This window comes from Dama dama, chromosome 11 (assembly GCF_033118175.1).
Source record: "Dama dama isolate Ldn47 chromosome 11, ASM3311817v1, whole genome shotgun sequence".
Classification (NCBI taxonomy): Eukaryota; Metazoa; Chordata; class Mammalia; order Artiodactyla; family Cervidae; genus Dama; species Dama dama.
Window position 1 is genome coordinate 34197773 of NC_083691.1, and position 27345 is coordinate 34225117.

The 27345-nt window shown below is 48.6% G+C and overlaps 1 protein-coding gene across 2 annotated transcripts in view; it reads left to right on the forward strand.

Annotated features, from left to right (window-relative positions):
• The window catches only part of BABAM2 (BRISC and BRCA1 A complex member 2), a 407441-nt gene extending 380693 nt beyond the window's left edge, over positions 1-26748 (forward strand). For both annotated transcript variants that reach the window (XM_061155072.1, XM_061155071.1), the window contains exon 12: positions 26056-26748. In XM_061155072.1, coding sequence (XP_061011055.1) covers positions 26056-26119 — 64 coding nt within the window. In that variant the 3' untranslated portion in view covers positions 26120-26748. The remainder of the gene's footprint in view (positions 1-26055) is intronic.
• Positions 26749-27345: the final 597 nt, after the last annotated feature.

Consider the following 27345-nt stretch of genomic DNA (forward strand, 5'->3'; position numbering starts at 1 on the left):
TCAGATTTAAAGGGTTTATTTGATTAGTCCAGGCTTACCAGTTAACACCCCTTCCTTCAAGTCATCAATCCATTCCATGTAACATAAACCACTTGTGTGTGTGTTTGCTCTGTTGCTCAGTCATGTCTGACTCTTTGCAACCCCATAGACTATAGCCAGCCAGACTCCTCTGTCCATGAAATTTTCTAGGCAAGAATACTGGAGCAGGTTGCCACTTTCCTGTTCCAAGGGATCTTCCTGGGATCAAACCCACATCTCTTGCATTTCCTGCATTAGTAACCCACTGACAAGAATGAAATCCATCATTTTCACAGTCCTGGGGCTTATACAGGGAGTATACACCATGGAGTGAGGACATAGGAGATATCTTAGAATTCTGCCACTACACAGGTAATACAGGTGAATTGTCTAGCATAGGATATGGCATGTTGTGAGCATTCAGTAGATGTTAGCTATCAATGTCATCATCCCTGGAGGAAAAACAGATTTTTCATTAGAAGGTAGCAGAGTCAGCATTGCTATCTACACATGTGACCGTGTAAAACAGTCCCTCACCTCAGTGACTTCACCAGAGGTTCTTCAGTTCTAAGCTGCCCCATTCACGGTTGCTACCCTCTGTGGTTGTGTATTCTTGTTGCCAGTATAGCTGGTTTGAAAAGTGGAAAAACTCCAGCTTTCAATTGTTTAATCTACACAAAACCAACAATCACTGAAAAAAAGTTGAACCCACTAGTTACCTACCTTGGTATCTTGTACATAGCTTTAGTTCTCTCTAGAGGAATGAACCAGGTAACTTGTATAATCCTTCCTAGCTTGATAAAAATATGAATAGATGGCATGAGTTTTCCCTGAGTTTCATTGTATAAAACCTTAAGTTGATTCTAGAGGTCTGAGTAGGTTCTTAGAATAGAATTTAACCTCCAAACCACCTACTGCAATGGCTTGTCACACATTAAATCCATTATATAAATGAATATTTTGAAAAATAACTTCTCAGTCAACACATGGGAGTAATTCATTGTGAACCATCTAAAACATCTTGTTGTTTTCCCCTTGCCTCCAGGTCAGAAAGAGATGTTATTTTCTTATTTAGAAACTTATCCAAAGCAGTCTATATTTCCCCATATGTGGCTTTTCACCATGCATACTTCTATTATTTGTCATTCCTTGATTGTCCTTGCAGAATAACTTTCTCTTTCAAGAATTTTTTAAATTGTACATTCTGGACTACTTCAGTTATTTTTCTTCATTAATACCTTAGTATTCCCAAAGACACTGTTTTCTTCAGACTTCTCATTAGCGGCCAAATGCTTCAATCCAGTCTTACACATTCGTCTTCTAAGTCAAACAGATAAAGACAGATCTCCTCTCCTCAAGAGAAAGGGGTTAGATGTCCCCTCATCTGATATACCCACATCCATCCCTACTGTGGCCTCTGGACCCCTCTGGGATGCCATGGAACACAGCATGGAAGTCCCAGTCCTAAGAGGGTTCTTCACAGTAAGGTTTCAGGACCCCTGAGGCCTGAGAATTCCTTGGAGACCAGGGTAGGGCTGGTGATGGGGAGGGGATGATCATGAAGTATAAGTGGTTATAATGTGAGCCTATTTATGTGTTTGTTTCTCCAGAAATTACTCACTTGCGCCTTCTGGTAATATTTAGCTGTGGCATCAGGCCTCTCTCTCGGTCCCTGTGCTTGGCCAGCTGACCACAGGGAGTCCTGGTTGAACCAGCTTTGGGGCCCAGGTAGCCAGTCATCACTCAATGTTAGGGAAAACCCTGATGGGGACTTCACAGCACTCTCCTGGAACCACTGCCCCTCCCCTCTCCCATTTATGGTTATATTTTTGGGACTCCCATCTGGCATCCAAGGGTAGGGGTTGACCAGGAAGGTAAGAATTGCAGCCACTATGATTGCATACCCCCACAGCCCTTCTGAGGCGGGTGGTGTAGCTGCAGAACTGAGCCACTCTGGGCACGAAGCTCCCTGGGCAGAAGGGAGAACCCCATGCTGGGCAAAAGCAACCAAGCTTAGGCTCCCAGGAAGCTTAGCCACAGGGGCCCATCGGGGCTCAGACCTCAGTGGCAGAGCCTGCAAGCCCAACTGCTGCTATGATTCATGTGTTTTCTGTTTTCTTTCTTTTTTTTTTTTCCTTTGAGTTTCCTAGGAATAGTTCCCTTTAAAAACTCCCAACCTCATCTCAGCTGAACTCCCCTCAAGAGAGAAGAGGGAATTTTTCAGGTCCAGGCTAGCCTAGCTTGGGGGATGAGAGCACCTGTTGAGGACAAGAGAAGAACCAGTGATGGTACCTGCAGAGGAACTTGTCGAGGACCCCAAACCTTCCTTTCCTCCAACATGCCCTGGATTCCTGTGTGCACATGCTTACCATCCCCCAGGTTTAGAGATAGAGAGCATATGCATGCATGCTCAGTCATGTCCAGATCTTTGCAACCCCATGGACTATAGCCCATCAGACTCCTCTCTTCATGGGATTTCCCAGGGAAAAATACTGGAGTGGTTGCCATTTCTTCCTCCAGGGGATCTTCCCAACCCAGGAATCGAACCTGGGTCTCCTGCAGAAGCTGTGTGAAATTATTGCATCCTTGAACTTGCACAGAGATTCATTTTGAAAAGTATCTTCAGGGGACTCAGTTTGTTTTTCCTCTGAGAAGAGAGAGCAACAGAGATGGGAGAGAGCAACAGAGATGGGAGAGAGCAACAGAGATGGGAGGAATCCAAATGTGCCTGGCGTCCAGGCCTCCTCTCCAAATTGCGTAGGTCAGAGAGAACATGTTATTTATTAGAACCTGACATCTGTTGCTGTGAAATGATAAGCTCCATTAAAAAGCCTGGCCATCAATTACTGCTAATACAGCCCTCATCCTGGAGTAGGCTGCTCACCATTCTTCCAGCCTGCACAGACCAGGCTGTACCAGGCACGGAGCGTTCACAGCCCCAAGCAGCCTCCCCACTCCTTCCACACGACCCCGCAGGCCATCTCTTCCAGGTCCTCCATCTGTGTTCCTGGCTTCCTTTGATTCCACTCTTTGGCCACTCTGTTTTGGGGACTGAACCCCCTGTCCAGGCTGCTTTCTTATTGGAAAACAGGGTGAGGCTTTACCCTCTGGTCTCAGTCATGCAAGCCTGAGTCGCACAAGAAGCTGCAGGTGGGAGGGTAACAGAGTGATCAGCAGGTTTAATTGGAGGAATTCACCTAGTTGTCCTGTTGTGAAAGCTACTGATCAGCTCAGGCTTGGGATTCTGATTATCCCTCCCAGATGGGAAAATGTTCATGATAACCAAGTACAGCTACTTCCTTGTTTGTGAGTTATACTCCTACATTTTCTTAGAAAAATAGACAGATGTCTTACAGAGTCAGAAAGGAAAGAGTCGGGGAGTTGGTTTGGGATTTTTATAGTGTACCAAAGTAGAAACACATACTTACGGAATTAAAGTTGCCTTTGAATGGATGGAAGGAAAACCGTAAGTAACGAAAATGCAAAGAATAATGGCCTGGGAGTTAAGAGACCTGGGTCTCATCTGGACACCATTATTAATTTCCTGTGTGAACTTGGAAAGGACACTTCACATTTCTGGGCCTCAGGACCCTCATCTTAAAGTATTGGGCGAGTAGCCAGTGATCACCAAGCTCCAACTTATTTCTGGAATTGTAAATGAAAATTATGTTTAAGGTAATTTTACATACTTTTTTATTCTTGTTGAAAAAATTCCATCTCTGTTGCCAGAGGTCAGGCACAAATTGAAAACACTGCTAAATGGAATTAAGTACACTACGTACGTGATGCTTTTTTGTACAACCCGTATCTAATATTTATAGAACACTTCAGCTGTGGAACGTGCACACAGATGCCCTGAACACACACACCCAGTAAAATAATTCTCGATGTAATACTTTTTCAGATGTCAAGTTAAAACAGCTTCTTGGGAATTAGGCTTGACTGTTCAGATGTGCATGTTGGTTTCTGACAGGTGCTGTTGGGGCTGCTCAGGGCTGTCACGTGTGATATGGAGTCCAGCCAAGGCAAGAGGGCCAAGCCTCACGGTTCTATCACTTCTCATTAAGGCATGAATTTTAGAGAAGGGGGAAAGCATCAAAGAACAGCCATCCAATCTGCACATCATTAGTGACAAGCAGAGGCCTTTTTTCTGCAGAAATGAGATTCTGTCTTGTTTGTTGTCAGCTTCCTCAGCACAGGGGCCACCTGTGAAGATGAGCTAGATTCATGACTTGTTAAAAATCACAGCTTTATAGAGGTGAGCAAAAACAGGGCACAGATACTGGGGTAGTTACCACTATGCCAGTGACCTCCCAAATCCACAGCCAGTAACAGAGCTGGGTTAGGTGCCCAAGCAGGATTGCATCTGGGAAGGTAAGTTTGTCAGTAGTGGCCAGTCTCAGGCTGTGGAACATGGAAGGGACATCAGGGATCATCCAGTACAGCCAAGGTTGAGTGTGGTCAGCATTTGCCATTATGGTGGAGATTAAATGGATTGATTGGTATATTTAAAACCCTCAGCACAGTGATTGGCATAGATTTAACACTTCATTTTCATTTTCTGGAAGAACTTGTTCAGGGCCATACAGTACAGAGATTAGAACCCTGTGTCCCTGATCACTGGTCCAGGGCCAGCCCAAGCTATCTCTGACCTCCCCCCTTTTCTCTGCCCGTTTCTTGCTCCCTTGCTCACAGGAGCAGCACAGTGGAGTCAGGGGCTGAAGGGTAGCATGCCTGCATTCATGTGCCCGTCACCTTCCCATGGGGTGACCTGGAATGGGAACCTTCTTCCTAGTGGCTCACCTTGGAGGCTGAGGGCTTCTGTGGCAGTGGAGGCAGCCTGAGGTATTCTTGAGCAGAAACAGCTCTTCTGAGAGTGTGGAGACCTGGCACTGAGTACCTTTAAGGGAAGGTAAACATTCCTGTGGCTTGACTTATTACTGTAACCAATGGGCCAACGAAGAAAAGGGGTGTCGTAGCAGAGCAGGCCAAAGGAAGGACACTGCTTCACAGCTGCCTGCAAACCAGCAGGAAGGCTGCACATTGAGAAAAGGACAAAAAATTCCAGTGACTCCTATCTTCCCAGACAGACAGAACCTCTGGCACTTAGTCATGCCTAATGGAAAATGGAAGCCGAGAAAGCAGAAGTGAGCCTGGAGTGATCTCAGGTAGTCCTTAATCCAGAGTCACTTCTGAGGAGAAAAAATGGTTTGCTTCCTTGTGTGCCCTGGCTGATCAGGGCTAAGTTGCCAGGTAGAGATGCCATGGTGTGGAGAGAACAGGCTTTAGAGCAACTATGATTGTAAGAATCAAATGCAACAATGGCTTCTGCAGTGAAGTTATTGCTTGTATTGCTAGTAAGTCATTCAGTAAATAGTTAAGAGCTATATACACTACAATTGACCCTCAAACAATGCACAGGTCAACTTACAGTCGACTCTCTGTATCCAGAGTTTCTCTGCATCCACGGATTCAACCAACCACAGACTGTAATATTTACAGTTGAAAAATATCCATGGTTAAGTGAACCCTCACAGTTTAAACCTGTATACTTCAAGGGTCAACTGTATGTACAGAATATGTGCAAGGTACTGGGGACAACACACACATACATGCACAAGGTTGCTGCCCTCCAGGTGCTGAAACTCATCCACCTGTTGTGTAGAATCCCAACTGCAAAGCTTGCTGATTGATTTTTGGAATGGTCCATCACTGGGTGAGATTCCATTCCAGAGATGGGGCATCCATGGCATTAATTCCTCAGTATATTGAGTACAAGTCAGAATTGCAAAGCAGGAGGCTCTGTAGCTCTTCTAAAACTCAAATTTAGAAAACCAAAATTTTCCATTATTGATCATTTGGGGGATCAAATAACCCTTAAACTGTCATTATTTGAGTTGCCAAAAAAGTGAAATTAATGGGAACATATATGTAAAGGCAAGATTATATTGTTTCTTTGTCAGAATAGGTGATAATGGATCATTCAGTCAGTCCTGATCATCTTATAGATGATGATAATAATAAATATACATCAAGTACACCAGCACAGCTGTTAACAGCTTATGTATTGGTATTTTAACACTGTGACTCTCACAACAACCCTGTGAGACAGGTAGTGCCATTACACCATTTTATACATGGTAAAGCTGAGGCCCCACAAAGTGAAATGGCTTGTCCACTAGGTCATAGTGTGACTTAGTGTAGGATCTGAGGCAATAGTTTGGGTTTCTCAACTTTTAGACTGATATTCTGCTCTTATAATGCCCTGCCACTCTTCCACAAACTGATTGCCCGAGGTATCCTCAAATTGCCAGACAGCTGAGCTCAGCTGTCTGTTTGGAACTGCAGAGCTTCCGGATGATCGCTCAGGTTTGGTGAGCCATAGTATGGATCTGTAGTGACAGACATTTAGGTTAGGTTCTGTCCAGATCACCAACCCTCTTCCCATTTGTTTATTCATTCAGCAAACATTTATTGAATTCAAAGTAGGTGTCAGGCACTATGTTAAGAGATGCTTGGGATGCAGTCTGCCTTCACTGGACGAACTTTCTGAGATGAAAGTTCTACATAAATGACTTATCAGGCAGCAGCCTGTGCAGTGTGCAGGTGAAACACAGTTGGGAGTCCAGAGGAAGGAGATGGTATCTGTCTCCTGAGATTGAAGTGGCTGGCACTGGAGGTCAGAGGTTGGACAGGAACTGATGTGCAGAGATGGAGGGAGGATGCTTCTGCCAGATGCTCAGAGGCTGGGGAGCACAGGGGTTCCAGGTAGGCCAGTCTGCTTTGAGGAGGGCTGCAGTAGCTGAGGCAGGAAAAAAAGAAAGAAGAGAGGCAGATAGCAGAGTTCTGCAAGGTGGAGAGAATGTGTGCCCTGGGCTGACCCAACCAGGATTCAATTCCTGATTCTGCTACTTTCTATTAGCATTTTGTTACCTCTGTGGATGTTGGTTTTCTCATCTGTACAGGAGGGTGACAGTCCTGTTTCACAGGTGGCCGTGGATGTTTTTTGGTTTTTGTTTTATTTTGGGGTCTTCATTGCTGTGTGTGGGCTTTCCCTAGTTGTGGTGAATGGGGGCTACTCTTCTTTGTGGTGCATGGGCTTCTCATTGCGGTGGCATCTCTTGTTGCAGAGCACAGGCTCTTGGCACATAGGCTTCAGTACTTGTGGCATGCGGGCTTAGTTACTCTGTGGCATGTGGACTCGTCCCAAAGCAGGGATTAAATCTGTGTCCCCTGCACTGGCAGGTGGATGCTCAATCACTGGACCACCAGGGAAGTCACTGTGGATATAAAATGGGAAAATGATTGTAAAATGTCTGGGTTATTGTTGTGTGCAATTAATGATAACTTGTTATTAACTGCTATGCTAAGACACTTGATTCTCTTTTCTGTAGGCAATAAGGTTTTCCTTAAATCAGCAAATTACATACTGATACGGTGACCTGCCTTGGCATAGGATCACAATAGATCCTCCTTGCCTTGGAAATAATAAGAAAAGCAGTAAAAACTGAGATCTGTGGTCACACATATCCATTCCTATAAAGGAATCCTTGTCTTGGGCCCTTTTACCTTTCCTTTGCCACCTCAATGCCCAAAGACCCAGTCTTACTCTCCAAGTTAGGGGCTCCAGTTATAGCAATTGAAAATACAAGTTGCCCAGGGTAAATTTGAATTCTATAGAAACAACAAATAACTTAGTATAAGTATATCCCTTGCAATATTTAGGATATACTTATACTAAAACGTTATTTGAAGTGTACTTGAAATTTAAATTGATGTGGGCATCCAATGTGAAGGGACAGCTCAAGAATCAATTGAACAGTCTGTCCACTGACTTGGGGAGGAGAACTCACTCATTTTCTAATCCTCTCCCTCTGGTAATAAAGGCTCAGCAAGACTTTGGCCGTGCCTTCAAATCATTTCCTGGGTAGAGACAGTAAATGCTGACAGGTCCTGCTGTGTGTCTTTGGGGTGGGAGCAGAGGTGGGGGGCGGGGTGTGGGATGTCTTGTACCAGCCTTTACATCTCCCCAGCCCTCTTTCTTCTGAACATTCTCATAGACAGTTGGCAGAATAAAGACAGCCTTTGTGGTCTAGTAACTTGTCTCGTGAAATAAGGGCAAGCCCTCTTCACAAAGGTTCTTCTAGGAACATTGCAAAAGTGGGGACTGTAGCTGCTCCTGTGATGTAACTTGAAACAGCCAGAGCAGGCGTGATGATAACTGACTGGATGCTCCTTACTCTGGGAAGTCTAGGGACTGAAGAACTGGAGCTCGGAGGATGATCCAGCTGCCTTACTGCAGGTGAAATAAAGAAGACCCAGGGAAGGGAGGTGCTTTGCCCAGGGTCACACAGCTATCCAGAATTGGAGTCTGAACTTCAGTCTGGGTCTGCTGCCTTGCATTCTTTTGTAATAATTCAGGGGGTCTGAAAATTCCCCACACACTTGTTTGGTGGACTTGGCAACATTTTCTCTGGATGACTTGATAACTCTCATCTCCAGATGTCAACTGAATCACGTGTCCTTCAGCACTGCCATGCTCAGCTTCATTCTTGCCACCCTTAAGAGCAAGATTACTACTGATAGAGAGCTCATGGCACTTTCTAGACCAGCTTGATCTTGGCCCGCCCCAACAGTGCCTCCTTGCTGATCCCTTTGCCCCACCCTGACCAAGTGTTCTGTGGTTGAGATGGAAAAATCCACCTCAAAGCAGAGGGCTTTTAACCTCGGTTTCAGAGGAGTAATTTCTCCACATAACAGGAGGTGAAAATTAAAATAAAGCAGGGCGTAGGTTGGAGCAGTACAGCACTCCTGGGTTTAAGAGTGCCTTTGACCTGTCCCCCCAAGACTGGAATGATGATCTGGCTGCCAGAGAGTTCTTAGAGGACGCCTTCTGTTCAGTGGTGTCACTGGCGAGATGGTATTAGCCCTAAGACCAGCTTTATCTGCACACTCTGAAAGCGGACCTGACGGTGCAGGCAGAGCCAGCCCACGTGGAAGCCTGGAGCGGTGATCATGGGATCTTCCACTTTTTATTTTCTTGTTCTTGCCACAACCTGTCATGAGACCAAGAAAACTTGTTTTGAAAATGCTTGACAGCCAAAACAACCTGTTCTCAGCCCCGGACGAGAGGGTTTGTCCTCTCTGACCATTTCTGTACTGTTTGATGTTTGACTGGCTGCTGACTGGAAAAAATGAAGTTTCTGTTTTCTTCTCATATTGTTCACAGACCAGGGCCGGCAGCTTGCCAGGTCCTTGTTTCCCGTTTTGTTCCCCAGCCCTTCACCAAAGAGATTTTAAGACAGTGCCTGAGTTTAAGTGATGAATGTGAACATTAGCAACATAAACTTATGAGGATTTAACCTCATAAGAGCTTGCTTTAACCTCAAGCAGAGCTTGAAATGTGGGTTGTCTTTCCCAGTCCCATTAGATTTCAACCTGTGATTTTCCGCTTGTGTTTTGTCCTCTTTCCTGAAGTTGAGTGTGTGAGTCAGAATCTCCAGTTATGCCAGTGGCTACTTTGGGCTTCCGCATTGATGGCTCTGAGACAGCAACATCTCTTCTCCTCCCAGGGGTCTTGGTCTTAGATGGTCTTGGGTGGGTCCTGTGAGTGGGAAGGAACCACTTCACTTCTATTCTGCAAATAGAGGGGTTGGACTGGATAAAGTATTGGCAAACAATTTGTTGTTGTTTAGTCGCCAAGTCGTATCTGTCTTCTTTTGTGACCCCATGAACTATAGCCCGCCAGACTCCTCTGTCCATGGGATTTCCCAGGCAAAAATACTGGAGTGGATTGCCATTTCCTTCTCCAGGGGATCTTCTCGACCCAGGAATCGAACCGAGTCTCCTGTGTTGACAGGCGGATTCTTTACCACTGAGCCACCTGGGAAGCCCTTGACAAACAATAGCCAGAGGGCAAATTTTACCAACTGCTTGTTTTCATAAATAAAGTTTTATTGGAACATAGCCCCACCCATTTATCTTCATGTTGCTCATGGCAGCTATCACTCCAAGGGCAGAGTTAAATTGTAGACAGGATATATGGTCAGCAAAGCTGAAAATACTTGCTATCTGGCCCTTTACAGAGAAATTTGCTGATCCCTGGATTAGTTGACATTTAGGGTTGTCTAATCCAACTTTTTATGACTTTTTAACTCATAGCATTTTTTTTTTTTTCTTATATAGCAAGAACTCCTGAAGTAACTAATAAGGGGCTAACTAGAAGGGACCTCTCTCTTCCCTGCAGTAGTTACAATGCAAAAGGTTGGGACTTATTTTGCTATGTCTTTAGTTTATTTTGCTGTATGTCTGTATTTGTTTATTGGTCTGGCATCTTTGGTGTCCATCAATTTTGGTAAAAAGACACCAAAGCTGGGTAGGTGTGATTGCCTCCAGTGGCATGGTTCAAGGTGGGACACCCATCTGTACCCACATGGAAGAAAATGAGGATTTGTTTGCTTGATAACTATGGCAGGAAAGGGAGCCAGTGCTGTCTTGAGAACCTGTGTGGCTGCCCAGACCCACCCCACCTGCTGTTTGTGTTTGCCTGTCTGAGTCTGAGCACTGAGATGGGGACAGGAATAGCTCAAAGTGGTAAGGTAGGTTGGTGGCCGTGGCTAGAAAAATAGGAAGAAGCCTTGAAAAATGCAGAGACTAGGGAAGAACTAATCTTTTTAATCTTCTTCCCTTGGTGCCAGTTCAAACAAGAGGCCAACACAAAATTTTCATCCCAGTGACATACATTCCATACCCACATTCCCAGTGCATAACAGAGGATCCCAGGCACAGAGCTGCATGGTCCTCCTGTCAGGCCACCCTAGCCTGTAAAGAACTTTTGTCCGAACTAGAAAAAAGTGCCCCTTTGGGTTGGTGCGGGCTTGGCTAACAGCTTTGAGTAAGAAAACCTTGCCCCTTTCTCTTGGCATCTAGCCCTGGGTAAACTAGCAAGTGGGCAGGGGCTGGATTTCAGCCTCCAGTTGCTCCCTTGGCCAAACTTCTTTTGCAGGACAGACACTGCACTGCCTAATGCAGCAGCCACTCCTGCCAACTGGCATCACTGAAGTCTAGGTGGGGTGGGGGTAGGGGGGTTCATCTCACAGGGGCTTGCTGGCCAAAAAACAGGTCAACTCTGCTTGACTTTGGTTTTTGAGACCACAGCAGCGTGGGCTGGTCCCCTGCATGTCCATTAATACCCACTCGCTCAGCAGTGCTATGGAGCAGGGTGGCCGAGAGCCTCGGATCTGGGAGCACAGGGACATGGTCCCCCCACAGCTGCACCGGGGACCCCGATCTGGTCAAGGTGCTTACTTTGGAGAGCCCACGGCCTGGCTCTTCTTTGCCAACTTCTGACCTAAAACTGGCTCAGCTCAAGGAATGCACACAATTTTCCACAGTTACATCTCAGAGGTAATACGCTGGCAGCACAAAGAAATGTGCTAAGAGGGCCAGAACAGACGAGCTCACGGCAGTAAGAACTGACCTCACCCCCTGGGCTCTGGGTTACATGTAGCCCAGGGTGCACAGTGACGACATTGCACCAGGCCACCCTCCTCTGCAGGGCGTGTTGTTGGCATGGTTTGAGAAGGCTGTTATGCACTCCTCGTGGGTGAGACAACTTTGCGGTGAGATCTGGTTTCCACCTCTCAGCTCACGTTGGAAATTGTATTGGGCCAGCCATGTGGGCAAATTTTGAAAGATCCCTAACCTACCCTTTTCATTTTGCATCTGTCAACAGTTCCCAGCAGATAGTTCAAGGCCAGAGGATTGGGAAGAAAGCCTGGGAGCCCAGAGTAGCCAAAGACCCAATATCTACTTCTGGTCCCCTTTCTTGGTTCTTAAAAGGCTCCTGGGAATAAGAAGGAATGTAGTTTGTCGCTGTTCTGAGCCCCTAGCCAGTGTGGAGTGCTGTGCTAAGGAACAGAGTCCTGTGGACCAGAGCGCTTCTCTCTGTGTACTGGAAAGATACAATGGAGGGGAAAATGGGTAGGGTGTGGGCATTAGTGCTGCTGCACCCCATGGGGGAGATGATGGGAGCCCATGAAGTTGGCACTGGAGAGTAGCCCTGTACCCTAGTTTCGGACCAGAGCCTCAGGGTTGAAAAGAAAGAAACCTCCCAGTTAGGAAATGTTCCCAATTTAAAATTTTTACTTTTCCAAGTCACCGGACGCATGATGGTTCCCAGCACTTTTAGCTGCAGATGTTATGACCAGAGATGGGGTGGGGAGCAGCACTCAGCAGGGCCCTTCTAGTGGAACATGGGTTCCCCAGAGCCATGCTCATCCCTCTCCAAGCCTGTGGCCACGGAGGGCCCCTGGAGCTGGCAGTGTGCTGCCACAGGGCCCTGGCTCATGTCTGAACCTCACTCTGCCTTTGCCACGCACCTGACCCTGGGTAGGTTATCTACTGTCTCCCAGCCTGCCTCTTCGTGTGTACAGTGGGAGCAGAGCAAAATTATCTATTTCATACACATGACTGTTGCTTGGATTAAAATGGGGTTATTTTTAAAAGCACAGTATAAACTGTAAAATACTAAGGGTCGAGTTAGTTCATTTACTTCTCCAGTAACTATTAAATGCCTACTAGGAGCAGGCACTTTCAGGCAGTGCCCCAGGTATTCCAGGCCCTCCCGTAAACATGAACTGTTCAACACATGTGTGGTAAAATCAAGTGAAACGGGAGTTCCTCAGCTAGGTGATGGGAAGGGAAGGTGGGAGGAAAGGAAACTACTCGGGTGTGAGTTCTGACCGTGTGCCTGGCACTGTTGCTTAAGTTTCTCTCTGGGGTCATCAGAGAGAAACACGCAGAGACTCAGAGAGGTCTCCGAGACACACAGCCACCAAGTGACTGACCTACGTTAGAATTCAGTTCCCAGTGATCCCAGATGTTCCCTTGCTGCAGAAGGATACAAGCAGATCCCCTCTCTAGCCCACTTTTCTCCTCCCAAGCTTCCCCCAGATCAATGAGCCAGGCCAAGTCCAAGCCAAAAACGACCACCCCCACCACATTCTAGGCCAGTATAAGTTGGGATCATGTGAAATCAGGGCAAATTGAGGCTCTATCACCACAAGCCAAATCTCTGTTCACAAGGGCGCAGGTTTTAGGAAAACAACGGCCTTCGATGCATGCTCGGAATTCCTTCCATGGCAAGCCACTGTGAGAAAAATCTCACCCAAACAATGTACTCTTGGCCGCCAAGGGAGGGCAGCTGTCTTTTCAGGCATAAAGCTACCAGCAAGGACCCAGAAGTCACCCCAGGGAGCTGTTGGTTTCCCCAGAAGATCTAGCTGTTTGAAATCAACTTAGCAAAGGATTCCATTCACCCCTCTGCCCCACCTCCCAGTGCTGAGGCTTTTCTTGCCTCTAAGTCCTGGGAGAGCAGGAGGGTCATGGAGCTCGTCGTCCTCATGTGGGTTTTCAGTTGAACAGTTGATGAATCCTTTTCTCAAGTGTAGCACCGAATGTTTATTCTGAAAAAGGATTTTAAAGAAAAAAGAACTAAAGAGATCATTGTCTGGCTTGGTCTCCAAAAACCAGTCCAGATATTGTCTAGATTTAAGATGATCGATTTAGGAAAGAAGATTATTCATTCATTGTCATTCAGTCATTCAACAGAAGTTTAGGGTATTTCTGGGTCAGTGAGGTGCAGCCCCCAGAAATGAACACAGGAAGCCTCCCATGTCTACACCATAGGGGGAAACATCTAAAGAACTGCGTTTAGAGATGGACTGACCCAAGGCTCCAGCTGGAGGAGGACGTGACAACCCACTCCAGTATTCCTGCTGGGAAATCCCAAGGACAGAGGAGCCTGGCGGGCTACAGTTCATAGGGTCACATAGAGTCGGAGACGACTTAACAACTTAGCACACACAACTCCAGAGCCAGCAAAATCCAGGGAATTCCTGCCCAGGAAGTCAGCTTGGCCCTGGAACTCAGAGCACATGGGGGAGGCCTCGACTGACCTCCACCATTCAGTTCACAAGGCCTCCCTGAACCTTGGTAACACTGAGCCACCAAGCTCCACCCATGGGTGACTATAGAAGTAGACAACATGTGTACAAGGGACAGCAGCTAGCAACCCCAGACAATTTAGTTGGAATTGTTTTGTTCCAGAAGGCGAAAGTAGACTCCGTGGGTGGGGGTTCCCAGGGGACAAATTCCAGTTCAGGAGAAGGAAGACCATCATAACTGTTCAGTGCTGCAGGCTCTGCTGAGGGCCTGATGCTTATGCCAGACCTTGAGGGTGGTTATGTTTTCAGTAGATATGGAGGCCCTCAAAAAGTGTTGCATGGTTCAGGAAAGTACCCTTCACCTGCAAAGCAAAGGGACTCCTACTTAGCTGGCTCCCAGAATTGCCAAGGGGAATTAATTATTGTTTGTGAAACACTTTAACATTCTCCGATGAAAGACCTTGTATAAATGCAAATTATTATTATTGTCATTAAAAGTGCTAGACAGACGTCTGGCCTGCTGGATAATACGCTGGTATAGTTCTGAGCAGCAAAGAAAGTCAGTTCCAGGCAGCAAGTTTGCTCTAGTTGCTCCGGAGGAATAGCAGGAAGAAACAGTGGGCGGAGGAGGGCTCAGCCCCTGACTGTGAAGTGAAACCACCCAGCTCCCACCCAGGCTGAACAGGCAGCAGTCTGTCTGGGAGTCCAGGCCTGTGTGTCTCCTGAGGGTCAGGCCTTGCTCAGATCTTCCCCTTGCCCCCTGTAGGAAACAGCCCTTGTTGAGTACAAGAGCTCACCATGAGTGAGTGAATGTCTGGTTGTCTGCTAGTCTGACAGATGAATGCTGGCCTCCATTCTTGGAGTCCTAAGTCAGATCTGGAGACAAAAGAGAGATAGATAGAAACCTCTTGTCATGCCTTTGATGGTGCTTATTAAGTCTCTTGAGGGAACCCCTTTAGCAAAGCCCAGGGAGAGATCATTTATTAAATTACTGCTTCCACTAAAGAAACTGTCTCTGGCTAAAGTGCTTGGATTGATACCAAAGCAATAATAATAATAATGGATAATAGTACAATAGGCCCTTCATATCTGTGGGTTCCATATCCAGAAAATATTTCAAAAATATTTGGAGGAAAAAACTCCAAAAAGTTCAAAAAGCAAAGTTTGAATTTGCCAAGCATCAGCAACTATGTACATAGCATTTATATTAGTATTTACATTGTATTAGGTATTTAAGTAATCTACAGGTGATTTAAAGTATATGGGAATATGTCCATCATAAGTTATAAGCAAATTCAGTCAAATCTCCACATTTGTAACATTCCATATCCACATATTCAACCAGTGGAGGATAGGAAATCAGAGTTGGTTGAATCCAAGGCTGCAGAATCCAAAGATACAGAGGGCCAACTAGTATACCACTTTATATACGGGACTTGAGCATCCTTGAATTTTAGTATCTGAGAGGGTCCTGGAACCAGCTTCCTGTGGCAGGTTCCAGGGGATGACTGTATGTTAGACCTGGAAGTAAACGCAGAGGCCATCCCCTCACTTTCCAGATGAGGCATCTGGGACACAGAGAAGTGAAGTGGCTCATCCACGATCACATAGCAAGAGCCAGGATCACAACTCATGTTTAATTATGTCAGGGTAGTAATCCCTCCCACTGTATATAGCATTTTACAGACACATCACTTCTGAACAGCTCTGGAGAGTTTTCAGAAGCCCACAGACGTTACTGTTAAAGGAATCTTCTGGTACCTTTGCTCTTCTGGGGCTCATTATTTGGAGAACATTTCTGGTGCCTGCTGCGTGCCCTTATGGGGATTGCAGGTGCCCTTCCTTCTCCAGACACTCAGACTAGGCCTCATTCTTCCATAGGATGTCTTGATACTTCCAGGAACCAGATGGGCAAGTGAGCGAGAGGTCCAGTTCCTCCCTTCCATCCCTTGTTATCACAGTCATAATTCTACTGGAAAGTCACCCAATGCAAGTTCCTAGATGAGAGCTAAGGATACCAGTCACCACCTCTGGACAAACAGACTTACAGGATGGAGGAAACAGACATAGGTGTAATGGGAGTTACCAGTAAGTAGCCCTCGGCATTCATTACTGGGCCATTGGCAATTCCAGTATTATGGAGTTTTAATGAAGGAGAATAAAAGATCCTAAAATGATGTTTGGGAGGGGAGGATCACCAAATCAAAGAAATTTAGAAATCATCTCACCCACGCCTTCATTGTGTGGATGAGGAAACAGAGTCGTGAGTCAGCGTCACACAGCAGATGCAGACGTGGAGGCCTCGACTCTGCGCTTAGCCACCAGCACTCTTTCCACTGGAAATCCTGGCGGTGTGCAAAGTATGTGCACTCTGGAGTCGAGCAGCATTGCCACCTGTTAGCGATGTGATTTTAGAAAATTACTTGACTTCTCTGAATCATAGACTTCTCATTGGCAAAAATAAAGATATAGGCGTCCCCCTCTTTTGGAAAAGTTCACGTTATGCCACTTCGCTTTTACAAAAGGCCTACATTAGTGCCTGTTTTCAGTGACCCAAAGACATCCAAAGAGGATTTTCACTTTTTTTTTTTTAAAGGCAAAAATAGCTTTCATTGTTTGTTTTGTGGCAAGCCCTTGTAGAGGCAGCGTACACCCCGAGCAGCCGGAGTGGCACCGCCAACCCCATTCCCCAGGAACCATGCTCACATCTCAGCATCAAGCCACCAGAGCTCACTTTCTGGAATTGCTGCTTTTCTATCTGTGAGCCCAGGTGTCTGGGAATATCATTTTAGCTGCTGGGCCAGGGGATTAGCTTGAAAAGAAGAGGGACCATAGCCCTCCTTGCTGTCCCTCCCCCAGATCTTCAAGGGGTATCTGTGAGCACCCACCTAAGAGGGCAAACACCCAGAGTGTTGTCCAGTGACCAAGAGGTGCATTCAAAAGCCAGTAGACAAGGGCCCGGGAAGCTATGGAAGACAGAGCTTTGGCCTCTAGATGCTGAGAGTCTAGTGGGAGAAACCAAATTTACAACCAGGCAAACAACACTTAGCCCCAGAGAGACTCTCTGGAGAGGAGGAGAATAATTTATGCTCCAAGGAGTTGATATCCTACGTGTTCTCTGTCCTTCAGGGGTCCAGTACTCTCCTGGTCAGCTCCACCAGGACCCTGGGCACTTCCTCTCTGTGGGCAGTTCTTTGGTTTTTCCACTCTTGCTGACTAAGGGGGAGAGGGTTGTCTGTGATCTTGACGGTGACTCACTGCCATCAGACAGGCAGCTGGCTTCCCCTCAGCAGTCCAGCACAGGTGAGCTGCATGAGTAGCCCTCCTCCCGACAGGGCCTGTGGACAATCCCAGCACCCTCCACAGGCATCTGCCTGGCCATCAACAGGGCCAGTGCTCGGCTCCTGCCCATACAACCCTGGACAGAGTGAGCAGACAACTTGAGATGCCCATTGCCATGGCACCTACCACCTGAGATATGTCAGATGTAGGTGCAAATAGGGTGACAGGGTGGACACAGAGAGTAGCTCTGCTCTGGGGTCTCGGGCCTCAGGAGGCACCACATTCCTTAGCCCACTATCTGGCCTAAGCTTAGTGCAGCCAGGTGCACTGGGTCATCACAGCCCACCCGCCCCCACCTCCAGGGTAGAGGGGGGCCAGCCTTTCTCTGTGGCCACACTGTCGGCTGCTCCTCCCAGTGTCTCATCAGGCAGGTTCACAGTGGAAAGAGCATCAGCCTGAGAGTAAGGAGATAGGGAGGACAGGCTCAGATTCTACCTACTAGCTCTGGAGTCTCAGGGCAGCCCCTTGGGACAGCCATTCATTCATTCATTCATTCATTCCTGCCTGTGAGGCCTGTGGATGGTGAGCACCACAGGGCACTAAGGATGAACCATCACCCAATTCTGCCCTCAAGGGGCTTCAGAGAAGAGCTCAGCTTTGTGAGAGGGGACTATTAACTTCTCTAGCTCTTAGTTTTACCTTCCCCGTAATGGTTGGAGTATACAGCCGCTGAGGTTTCTGTTATAAAATTTTATCATTCTAAAGTACATCTTTAAATAAACCACATGTTTATTACATCGTTTGAGAAATGTTTGTTGAGCTGCAGTGTGTCGGCACTAGACTTGAAGCTGGGCTGCAGAGAGGGATGAATATGTGCAATGGGGCTTGCAGTTAAGGAGCTTCTGGTCAGACGTGGCAGGGTGAATAGACAGATGCGGGCAGAGCTAGAGCCCAGGGGAGGAAAGCAGCCCTGTGGCTGGGAGAGCCCAGGAGGACTTCCCTGCCCACCCCCCTCATCTTGCCAGCTGGCCGTCTCATGGCCTTCTCCTCAGACCCTGCACCAGGGGATGCCGAGGGAGCAGAGGCACCTACAGTCCACCCTCACCCCCACTCCTGGGCAAGGACTGGCCCTGCAGTTGCAGAAGCTGGCTGCATGCTGCTTTAGCCCCAGAGGAACTGGCTAGGCTCCAGAAGGCCTCCTCCGAGAGTCTCAGATGGAGGGAGAACCACTAGGTAATTTTGATCATTTCAGTACCCATTGACAAATACCCTATGATTTAGAAGGAGCCAGATTTCATCCCAATACTTTGATGTCTAGAAATGGATTCCAGTTGGTTGTTTGTCCTCCTAAAGCAGCATTTTATTTAATTCAACACATACTGAGACTACAGCCAGCTTTCTCATGGGCGAGGAGCCCGAGCTGTATAAGACAGAGTCTAGACACCAATCTAAACATCTCAAGCTCAAGGCAGACCATGACTGAGCCTGAGGTTGGAGGCCAGGGTGCCATGGAACCCGGCAGAGGGGAGATTGATTCCAGCTGAGGGCGAGGGCCTCTGCCTGAGGCTGCGAGCGTGTTCTCAGTGTGATATCAAGCCTTTTGCAGCTCGTGGGTTAGTTTCCTTATTTTGCGAGCTTAGATTCCTTAAAAACAAACCAGCCCTGCCCGAGGATTGGCACCTCAAGGGAGACTGTGTACATGAACCAGTTATAACCACTTGTTTGTTCCTAAAGCCCATACCAGCAATCCAGGCTGGCCTGGCAGGGCACAGCTACAGAATAAGCTCCCATCGTGCCAGGCATTTGCTCACCAGGGCGCCCAGAGTCGGGTGGGCCGTCTTCACAGGGGCTTTTGGAGGGCTTGGGGTGATGGGCATTGAGGCAGAACCAGGTCTCTTTGTGGAGATCCTATTATGAGGATGACCCCTTTGCCACGGGAGAGTAACCCCCGATGAGTCAGTCTTTACCACGGCCATTCAGGACAATGAGGACAAGGCAAGACCACAAGGATGATTAGTGGGACTTGTCTTACACTATTTACAGGACCGCTTTGATTTTCAGACCACAGTCAGCTTGCATATGACTGATTAAAAACATGTGCCAGTTGAAGTCACAGCTGCAGAAGAAAACTGGAAAAAAAAAAGGAGCCTTAGATGTTTAGGAACTCGCCTCTATTTGCAAAAATGAATTCTGACTTGATTTGTGTGTCCTTGATTTCCTGACAGTGAGATTCATGTCCCCAAACCGCTTCTCCCACCCTGTCCCACCCACCCCCAAACTGGCCTGACTCGAGCAAACATCGTAAGGCTCATCTTATGATTGCCCAAAGAAAAGCATTTGGGAATTCCAGAGAGAGACCTCAGAGTCCTATTTCGGAAGAGAGCAGCTGTTTAGGCTTCTGCAGAATCAAAGGTCCCAAGTAAATGAAGTTAAAGGCAGCAAGATCCCAGGGGCTACTCCATCAGGTCGGGCTCCCATGGGAAGACGAGCTCTGGTGGCACTGGGGTCAGCGGCTCTCACCTGCAAAATGGGACCATGACTCCTGCCGCACGCGGCAGTATCATGAGCAGCACCTGCGCAATGTTCCATCTGCTTTCTGGGCTTCCTTCCTCTTTCCCCGGAGTCTCCAACCTCTTGGGACTTTTTATTCTCTGTTTTTTGTTTTCATTTTCTTAAAGTGGTACTGATTCTAATGTTTAGATGTTGATTTCACAGATTTTTGTCCTTTTGAAAAGGTCCATTGAATAAATCAAGGCTTATAAATACCAGTAGGGAAAACCCCTTTTGGTGAGAAGGGCTCCTAATTGCCTTCATCTCAAGGCCTCTGAGGATTCCTCTCACGGCTTCCCTGTCCCTACTCTCCTTAGTGCCCCCAGAGCCTCTGCCCAGGAGCACCTAGATGATGGATTTTCCAGGCATTGTTACCCCTGACAACTTAGCTTGAGCTCCCTGACTCTGGACCTCTGCTCAGTGGGAGGGCAGACATGGCTGAGAGAAACGAGCCTCCCTCCTTCTCACCACTGCCTGTGATTCCCGGAACATGTGTTCGGAGCTCTGCCATTTGTGCAAAAAAGCATCCCAGATAATAACGAGCACTGCCTCCCCCAGCACAAGTCCTTCCAGTGCCTCAAGGCCTGGGCTTGGCTGGTGCCTTGATTTAACCAGTGAAGAGTCAAGACACAAAGAGGTTAAGTGGCTTGCTCAAAGTCATGTGGATTTCTCAGAACCATAACTGGGTGGCACCTGGAGATGACCAAGTATCCATCTGCCTTTTGGAGGTGAGGAGCCGGGCCTCGACTAGAGCCCGTGACTTCTGCCTCGTGGCTCAGGGCTCTTTCTGCTCACCCTGCTGTCTCTCCTTTTCAGTACTTGTTGTCCTGGACAGAGAAAGGTCTGTTCGAGGACTGGGCCAACTGTGACACCCCCACTTCTGGTAGCCAGAGCCATGTGATTATCTGAAACATCTGTCAGGCCCACAGCCCATCTTCCCCCAACCACGCTCTTGACCAGAGCTGCACACAAGAGCACACCCAGAACTCAGGCAAAAGCCAGCCAGGGGCGCAGGTGCCTCCCACTGCAGAGCCCATCCTTAGATACCATGAGTCCACCTCCAGTGGCTCTGGGCTGCATTTCAAGAGGTTCACAGTTTCCTGACAACTTTGGCTGGTTATCAAGTCCTGAGACCAACCATCTCTGTGCCTCCAACTGCGAGCACGTATGATCTATGAAAAGTGATCCAAGAAGGCCCAGAGGAAAGGATGATCTGGGACCTTTCCATCCACACAGGGTTTTTCTCTTTTTCTCTTTTGCAGCCACACATGCCCTGGCTGTCCCAGGGACTCAGTCTTTCCCCCTCAGACCCAACTGGGTCCCCATGGTAACAGTTGACATCTATTGATCAAGTAGTATGCCAGGCATTAGGCCAAGTGCTTACTTGGAGCATCTCATTTAATCCTCATGAGGATTACTCTTTAAGGTAGGCATTATGGCTCCCCTCTTATAGTCAAAGAAATTAAAGCAGAAGAGGTGAGTCACTTGAACAGGTGGGACAGCCAGTAAGGAGCAGGGCCAAGCCTTGAGCCCAGGCGTGGCTGGTTCCAGAACACACACTGCCTATCCTGCACAGCCTCCAGCCTTTGGGGCCTTGGAGATCATTGAGCACAGCTCCCTGCCTTGAAGATGAGGGATCTGGTGCCCAGAAGGGAAGTTACTCCTGGATCCCAGGCCCAGAAAAGCAGACCCACTGAGCTCCCCAGCGCCCTGATTCCTGACCTCGGGGTCTGTCTGCTCTGCCCTCCTGGCAGTGCCTATGAGCTGAGGCCAGGAGCCAATCCTGCTTCCGATTCATGGAAAACCTACCAGACCTCGGCCTGGAGTCAGTTCTTTAAGTTTTATTCTGTTGATCTGAGACTCTGTGATTAGACTAAGTTGTGATTTTATAAAACCCAGAGTGAAGGGACTGAGATCAGTGAAAAGGGTCAGAACCTGATGTTGTCCTCCGGCATATTTAGCTCTAATCTGGTCTAAAAATAATTTCCCTTCCAGTATGAGTAGAATGAGGAGCTTGACTGACTCAAGGCCTCTATCCTGCAGGCCCTTTTGACCAGAGAAGGGGGACGTGAGAAGACCTTCCCCTCACCACCCCTGTAACACGCTTACACTTTTAAAGCTTACCATTTACTTTGTCTTTGGGTCAAAGAGTTTTTTTTAAAGGTGTAGACTAGTGCCATTGGCAAGTGATATATTCTGAGCAGCTCTCCACTTTCTCTGATAAAAAAACTGAAATAAATGAAAACAGTGCTTCAAAAAAAATCTATAAATGGCTGGGAGCCAGTTGTCATTTTCCCCTTCCTCCCCGCTTCCCCAAGCTGACTTTGTGCGGCTCCGCGTTGAGAAGTGCTCACTGACAGCAGCTGGTAGCATCATGCCTTTAAATAGCACTGCTCCGTACTGCTTCCCCTTGGCGTCACACAGTTTGCCCTGGCAGGGAAAGCCCAGGACAGAACAGGAAACTTCAGAATTTTCTGAAGAAGGAAAGAGCTTGCTGTAAAGCTTGCTCCCTCTTGCCAAGACCTTTCCGTCGAAGGAGCTTGCACTGGTGTGGCCCCTTCCGCCAGAATTTTCCAAGGAAAAAACTGAGCTGAGGAGATTCGCTGCATCAGATTCACCCCATGTGACACCGGGCAAGAGGAGAGAGCCCAGGGCCCCGTTTCAGCAGCAGTCAGTCCCACTCCCTCGTCGGGCATCTACTGTGGGGCCAACCGCCTCTCCCCATAGTGTCCTCACCTGGGACCTAAGACAGGGGCGCCGCCCCACCCGTTGCTCGGACTCCGAGATGTCCTTTGGGCAGGAAGGCAAATGCAGCGGAGGTTGGCAGCAGCCCATCGGTGCTGGACCCCCTGAAGAAGGGCCACCAGGCCCCCCTCCAGCAAACACAAATCCTGCTGGGGAAATAGCAGCATGTGAAACACCAGGAAGGAATGAACAGCCCTCACGACTCGTGGCGGCAGCCTGTCAACAAGCTTCCTTCCCACATGTGGTCCTGTGAGAGCATCAAGTCAGGGCAGGCCTGTCGTCCCTTCTCTCCCTGGGGAAGCAGAACTCAGGGCATCTCTTGCCTGGTCCGCCTGGCTCTCCGTCGCGGGCAGCTCCTGCCTCATCGCAGTCCTCCTCCCCATAAGGACGATTGTGGGCAAGGGCTCCAAGGTTCTGCATCTCAGAAAAGGTGGAGGATTGGCTGGAACAGGGATGGTGGAGGGCATTGATCCTTCTCACTGACAGTCGGCACAGGTTGAAGTTTGATAACGGACGACACTTTTGCAGTTTTCTTCCTCAAAATCTAAATGTCACATCTGCCTGCTTTCTGGGCTTGCTCTCTTTCACCCCAAAAAGCATGCAAGGGACTTGCTTCAACTGCTCTCGCAAACCGGTGGTTGTCAGTAGCTACCTTAGTTACAGCCATGAAGTCCTCGCCGGGCACTCTGTACAGGCCAGGCCTGTGGGGTCACCGAGAAGGAGACTCGCTCCCTCCTTTCCGCGGCTAGCAGTGCCGCCCAGAAGAAGCACAAAGAGTGCATTCAGGGAGAGAACCTTCTGGTGACCAGGGAAGGCTTGATGGGGGCAAGGGCATTTGGCCTGAGCATGACTAAAGGCCCGGGGTGGTAATGGCACGTGTGAGGAAGAGCAGGTGGCCAGACGGGAGGAAGTGGGAGTGGAGGCTGGCGTCTGGACCGTGCGTGGGCCTCAGGGAGCTTATGACACCCCCGATTGCTCTCTTCTCACAGGTGGACATCCCCTCATTGCCTCTCATGGCTTCAGCATGTCTGCCATCTGCCTTTAAGTGAGCACCCTGACTCGTAATGTGCTTCTGATCTCCTGTGACATCACAGTGAGGAGACTCACCTGCAGGTTTTCTGGGAGAGGATCTTCAGCTTTCTTAGCTTCTCAGTGGTGGAGGGCAGGGCATGATCCCAAAATGAGACTGAGGAAAAGTGCAGATGGTGACAATCATGGCACCCCAGGCTGCAGGTTTGGGCAGATGAAGGGTCTTGTTTGGGGTAGGGACACAGACCCACGCTCAAAGAGAGTTCATTTACCTGCAACAGGAAGATGAAGCCTTGCATCCCAGGAAGAAACAGCAGTGTTGTAAAAGGTAACAAGGCAGGGAGCCCAGGGTGTGGGGACACCAGGGAGGAAGAGAAAGAAGCAGCAGGATGAATTCGCTGCAGAGGTTTAGGGAGAAGTGGAAAGTGAGGGTTCTGTTACAGAAGTACCAGGCCCCGATGCACTTTCAAATGTGTAATAGCGATGAACACATCCATGTGGCATGCACTGGCTTGGATGAATGATAGACGTTCAGGTCATGATGTCCTGGTTGGAAATGTGAGACAGGCCATTTGGGAGAGAAGGACTGGAGACCCAGATTCCAGGGGCGGGGGGAGGTGTTCTCTGCTGGGGGTGTTTCAAGCCTGAGAGGAAGCGAGGGGAGTGGAGAGCAGGACTGGAAGAGGCCAAGGAGAGATGTCAACTGGGGGTGAGGAGGAGCAGGGAGAGAAGGGAGGGAGCAGGTCTGGATGTGTAATGTCCGGGCAGTAGCTTCCAGACGCAGGAACCACTGCAGAGAGGCTGTAGAGGCTAGGACTGAAAAATCTAAGCAAATCCCTGAACTGTGAAAGAGGGCTTCCCATGACCTGGCTTTGCCGGGAGGGGATCAGGCAGGTGTCATCACTGACGCTGTGTGTGGCTACCTCATGGTGACTCTGGGGCTGCTGAGTGTGTGGGACTCCTCGCCCGACATCGAACCACCCGTTTGAGCTTCTTGACTCCTGAGCAGTCCTCCGCTCTTTTCTCACGGGTGGACGTCACCTCGTTGCCTCTCACAGCTTCAGCACGTCTACCATCTACCTTTAAGTGAATGCCCTGACTCTTAATGTGCTTCTGATCTCCTGGGGGCCTGGAGCACCAAGCTTACTAGGACTGTATCCTAATTATTAATAACATAGATTGGGTAGGGTACCTGAGGCCTTTGTGGTACCGATGGTGACGGGTCATCTAGCTCATGTCACAGGTCCGGGTGAGCCACTGCTGGACAAGTCAGCTGCTCCGATCTCACGGGCACCGGGGCAAGGGAGGGAGGACCGGGAGGCGCACAGGGTGCCCACCCCAACCTCTCCGTCTTGTTGCCTTCCACTTCCCACCACGCCCTTTCTCTTCTGGAAGAGTGTTTAGTTCCCAGCTCACGAGCAGCAGTTCCATGCTCCACAGGCCTCTGATCCTGCTGTGTCTTTCGCTTGGAACATGTGTAAAATGCCTGCTTCACCTCCTCCTCCGTTGATTGCCCCAGGCTGGTGCCTCATGGCACCTCCGTAAGTGCCCTTGCCACAGCAGTTGGTATTTCTTCTGTGTCTGCTGCTCCTCGAAGCTGATCTCATCCGCATGGGGTGCCATGTCTGGGGCATCTCCCAACCCCTGACACCTCAGACAGTGCCGGGCACAGCCTCCTGCTATTGAATGGAGAGTCCGCTTCTACAGGTTCGAATCTGGGTGCCGGAAGAACCAAATGGTCTGCCCCAGATCCTGTCGCTAGTCTGAGAAGGCTCTCCTGACACCCAGCCTGGTTTTCTTTCCAGTAGATCAAACCATGAGTATGTTTGCAAATAAATGGAGACCATGGATCACTTTGAAATTCATCGTATTAGGCCTTGCTTATCTATACACAGGAGACCTGGGTTTGATCCCTGGGTCAGGAAGATCCCCTGGAGAAGGAAATGACAACCCACTCTGGTATTCTTGCTTGGGAAATCCCATGGATAGAGGAGCCTGGTGGGATACAGTCTACAGGGTCGCAAAGAGTCAGACACAACTGAGCGACCAGCACTTTTTCCTTTTCTTTGTCTGTATGAAGTTGAAGATCCAGTTGAGTGAAAAGTACAACCCTGTTGATATTTCAGATCACGAAAATGACTGGTTGCTTGGCTTGGTCACTCTCTGGCTTGTAGCTTGGACCTTGGTTTTGACCTGGGAAAGGGCAGACAGAACCTGAGTACTGATGTCTAATGGGAATTGGCAGCCAGGAAGTTCTGAATACAGGCCCTTTAAGCATCCATGAGAGAGAGCACAGCAGTGAACTGCATGGACCTCTCTTGGAAAAATCCAGAAGGCTTTGCATTAGCAGAGAAGGAAAATCCAGCCCAAGATGCATGAACAATAAATAACAACTGTTCTGAGTTAGGTTGAAAGCTCTGAGTTGCACTTTTTTTTCAAGTTGTTTGTGCTAACCACAATTTTTTTTCTCCCCTTTTCCCACCAGGGCTTATTTCAAAACCTTTGTCCCTCAGTTCCAGGAGGCAGCGTTTGCCAATGGAAAGCTCTAGGAAACACCAGTCTTGAGAGGTAGCCAGCCAGACTTCTCTGTCCACATGCGTGTCAGCACATATGACTGCTTCCTGGAAGCCATTGGAATGTCTTCATGGCAGCGTTTCACTCACACAGCAGCTTTGCTCCCCGACTGGAACCCAGACTTGAGCTGGCTGGCGGAAACCTGGGTCCCAGAGCCCCTCCGCCTCTGGTGGCTCCCTCTTTGTTTCCTGCAGTATATTTCTTAGTTGAAAGAAATAAAGTCACAAATCATGATGCCGTATTTTTCCAGGGAAAGTAAGACATCCTAAATGCACACACCCTGATTCCAAAGCCTTTGTCTCTGAGACCTCTTTTTAAGTTTTCAGATTAAACACACCTTTGCTTTTCTCTTTCCCCCGAAACTAGTGCCTGTGTGTTTCACACCCCAGTGTTTCTCATTTTGGACAGTCCTCCACTTGTAAAGGTGCTGCCTGAATGAGTCTGACCAGCTGGCAGGGTTTCAGCCACTTCCCAGCTGGGCCCAAGACCGGTGCTCAGGAACAACTAGGTTCCAGCACCAGCCTCACTTCCAGGCCCTTGTGTGTACTCCAGGTACAAAGCCCATCCTGACCCAGAAGGCAGTCATTAAAGTCATTAAAGCTTGTTGAATGCCTCAAGAAATTTATCTCTCTTCTCCCGCCCCTCCTCCCGATGCCATTGGGAGAGTTGTTTGGACTTATGAAGCACTGTGTGAATTATACCTGGAAGACACAGGTAGGGTCCCGTGGGCGAACCCTGGGTTCAGGCCTGCCAGCTCCACTGCCACCCAGGAACAGGGCTGGGGAAGGTACCCTGAGCAAGCTCCATCTTCCCTAAATTTGTGGATTAGCAGAGCTGGGCGGGGTTTCAGAAGTCATCTGTTTCCACCCCCAAATCCCTCTCCCCTGCTACTCCCTTTCGGGTCAGAAGTGAGAACCAAGGCCCACAAGCTAAAGGAATACTCCCAGTAAATTAGGGCAAACCTGGGAGCTGGGAGCCTTACATGGCTTCCCTCAGCTTACACCCAGGCTGACCACGGCCAGCTTGTCCACTTGACAAGGTCTAGTTTAGTTTAGCGGGGTTCCACCCTGAGGGCTTTCAGCCCCGGAAGTGGGACCCTGGCATGGAGGCGAGAGAAACAAGCTGACCTGTGTGGCCTGGGCTCCTTTCTTCAACTCACCTGCCTCCCACCCCCTGTAGGGCCTGCACAGGTGGAACCCGG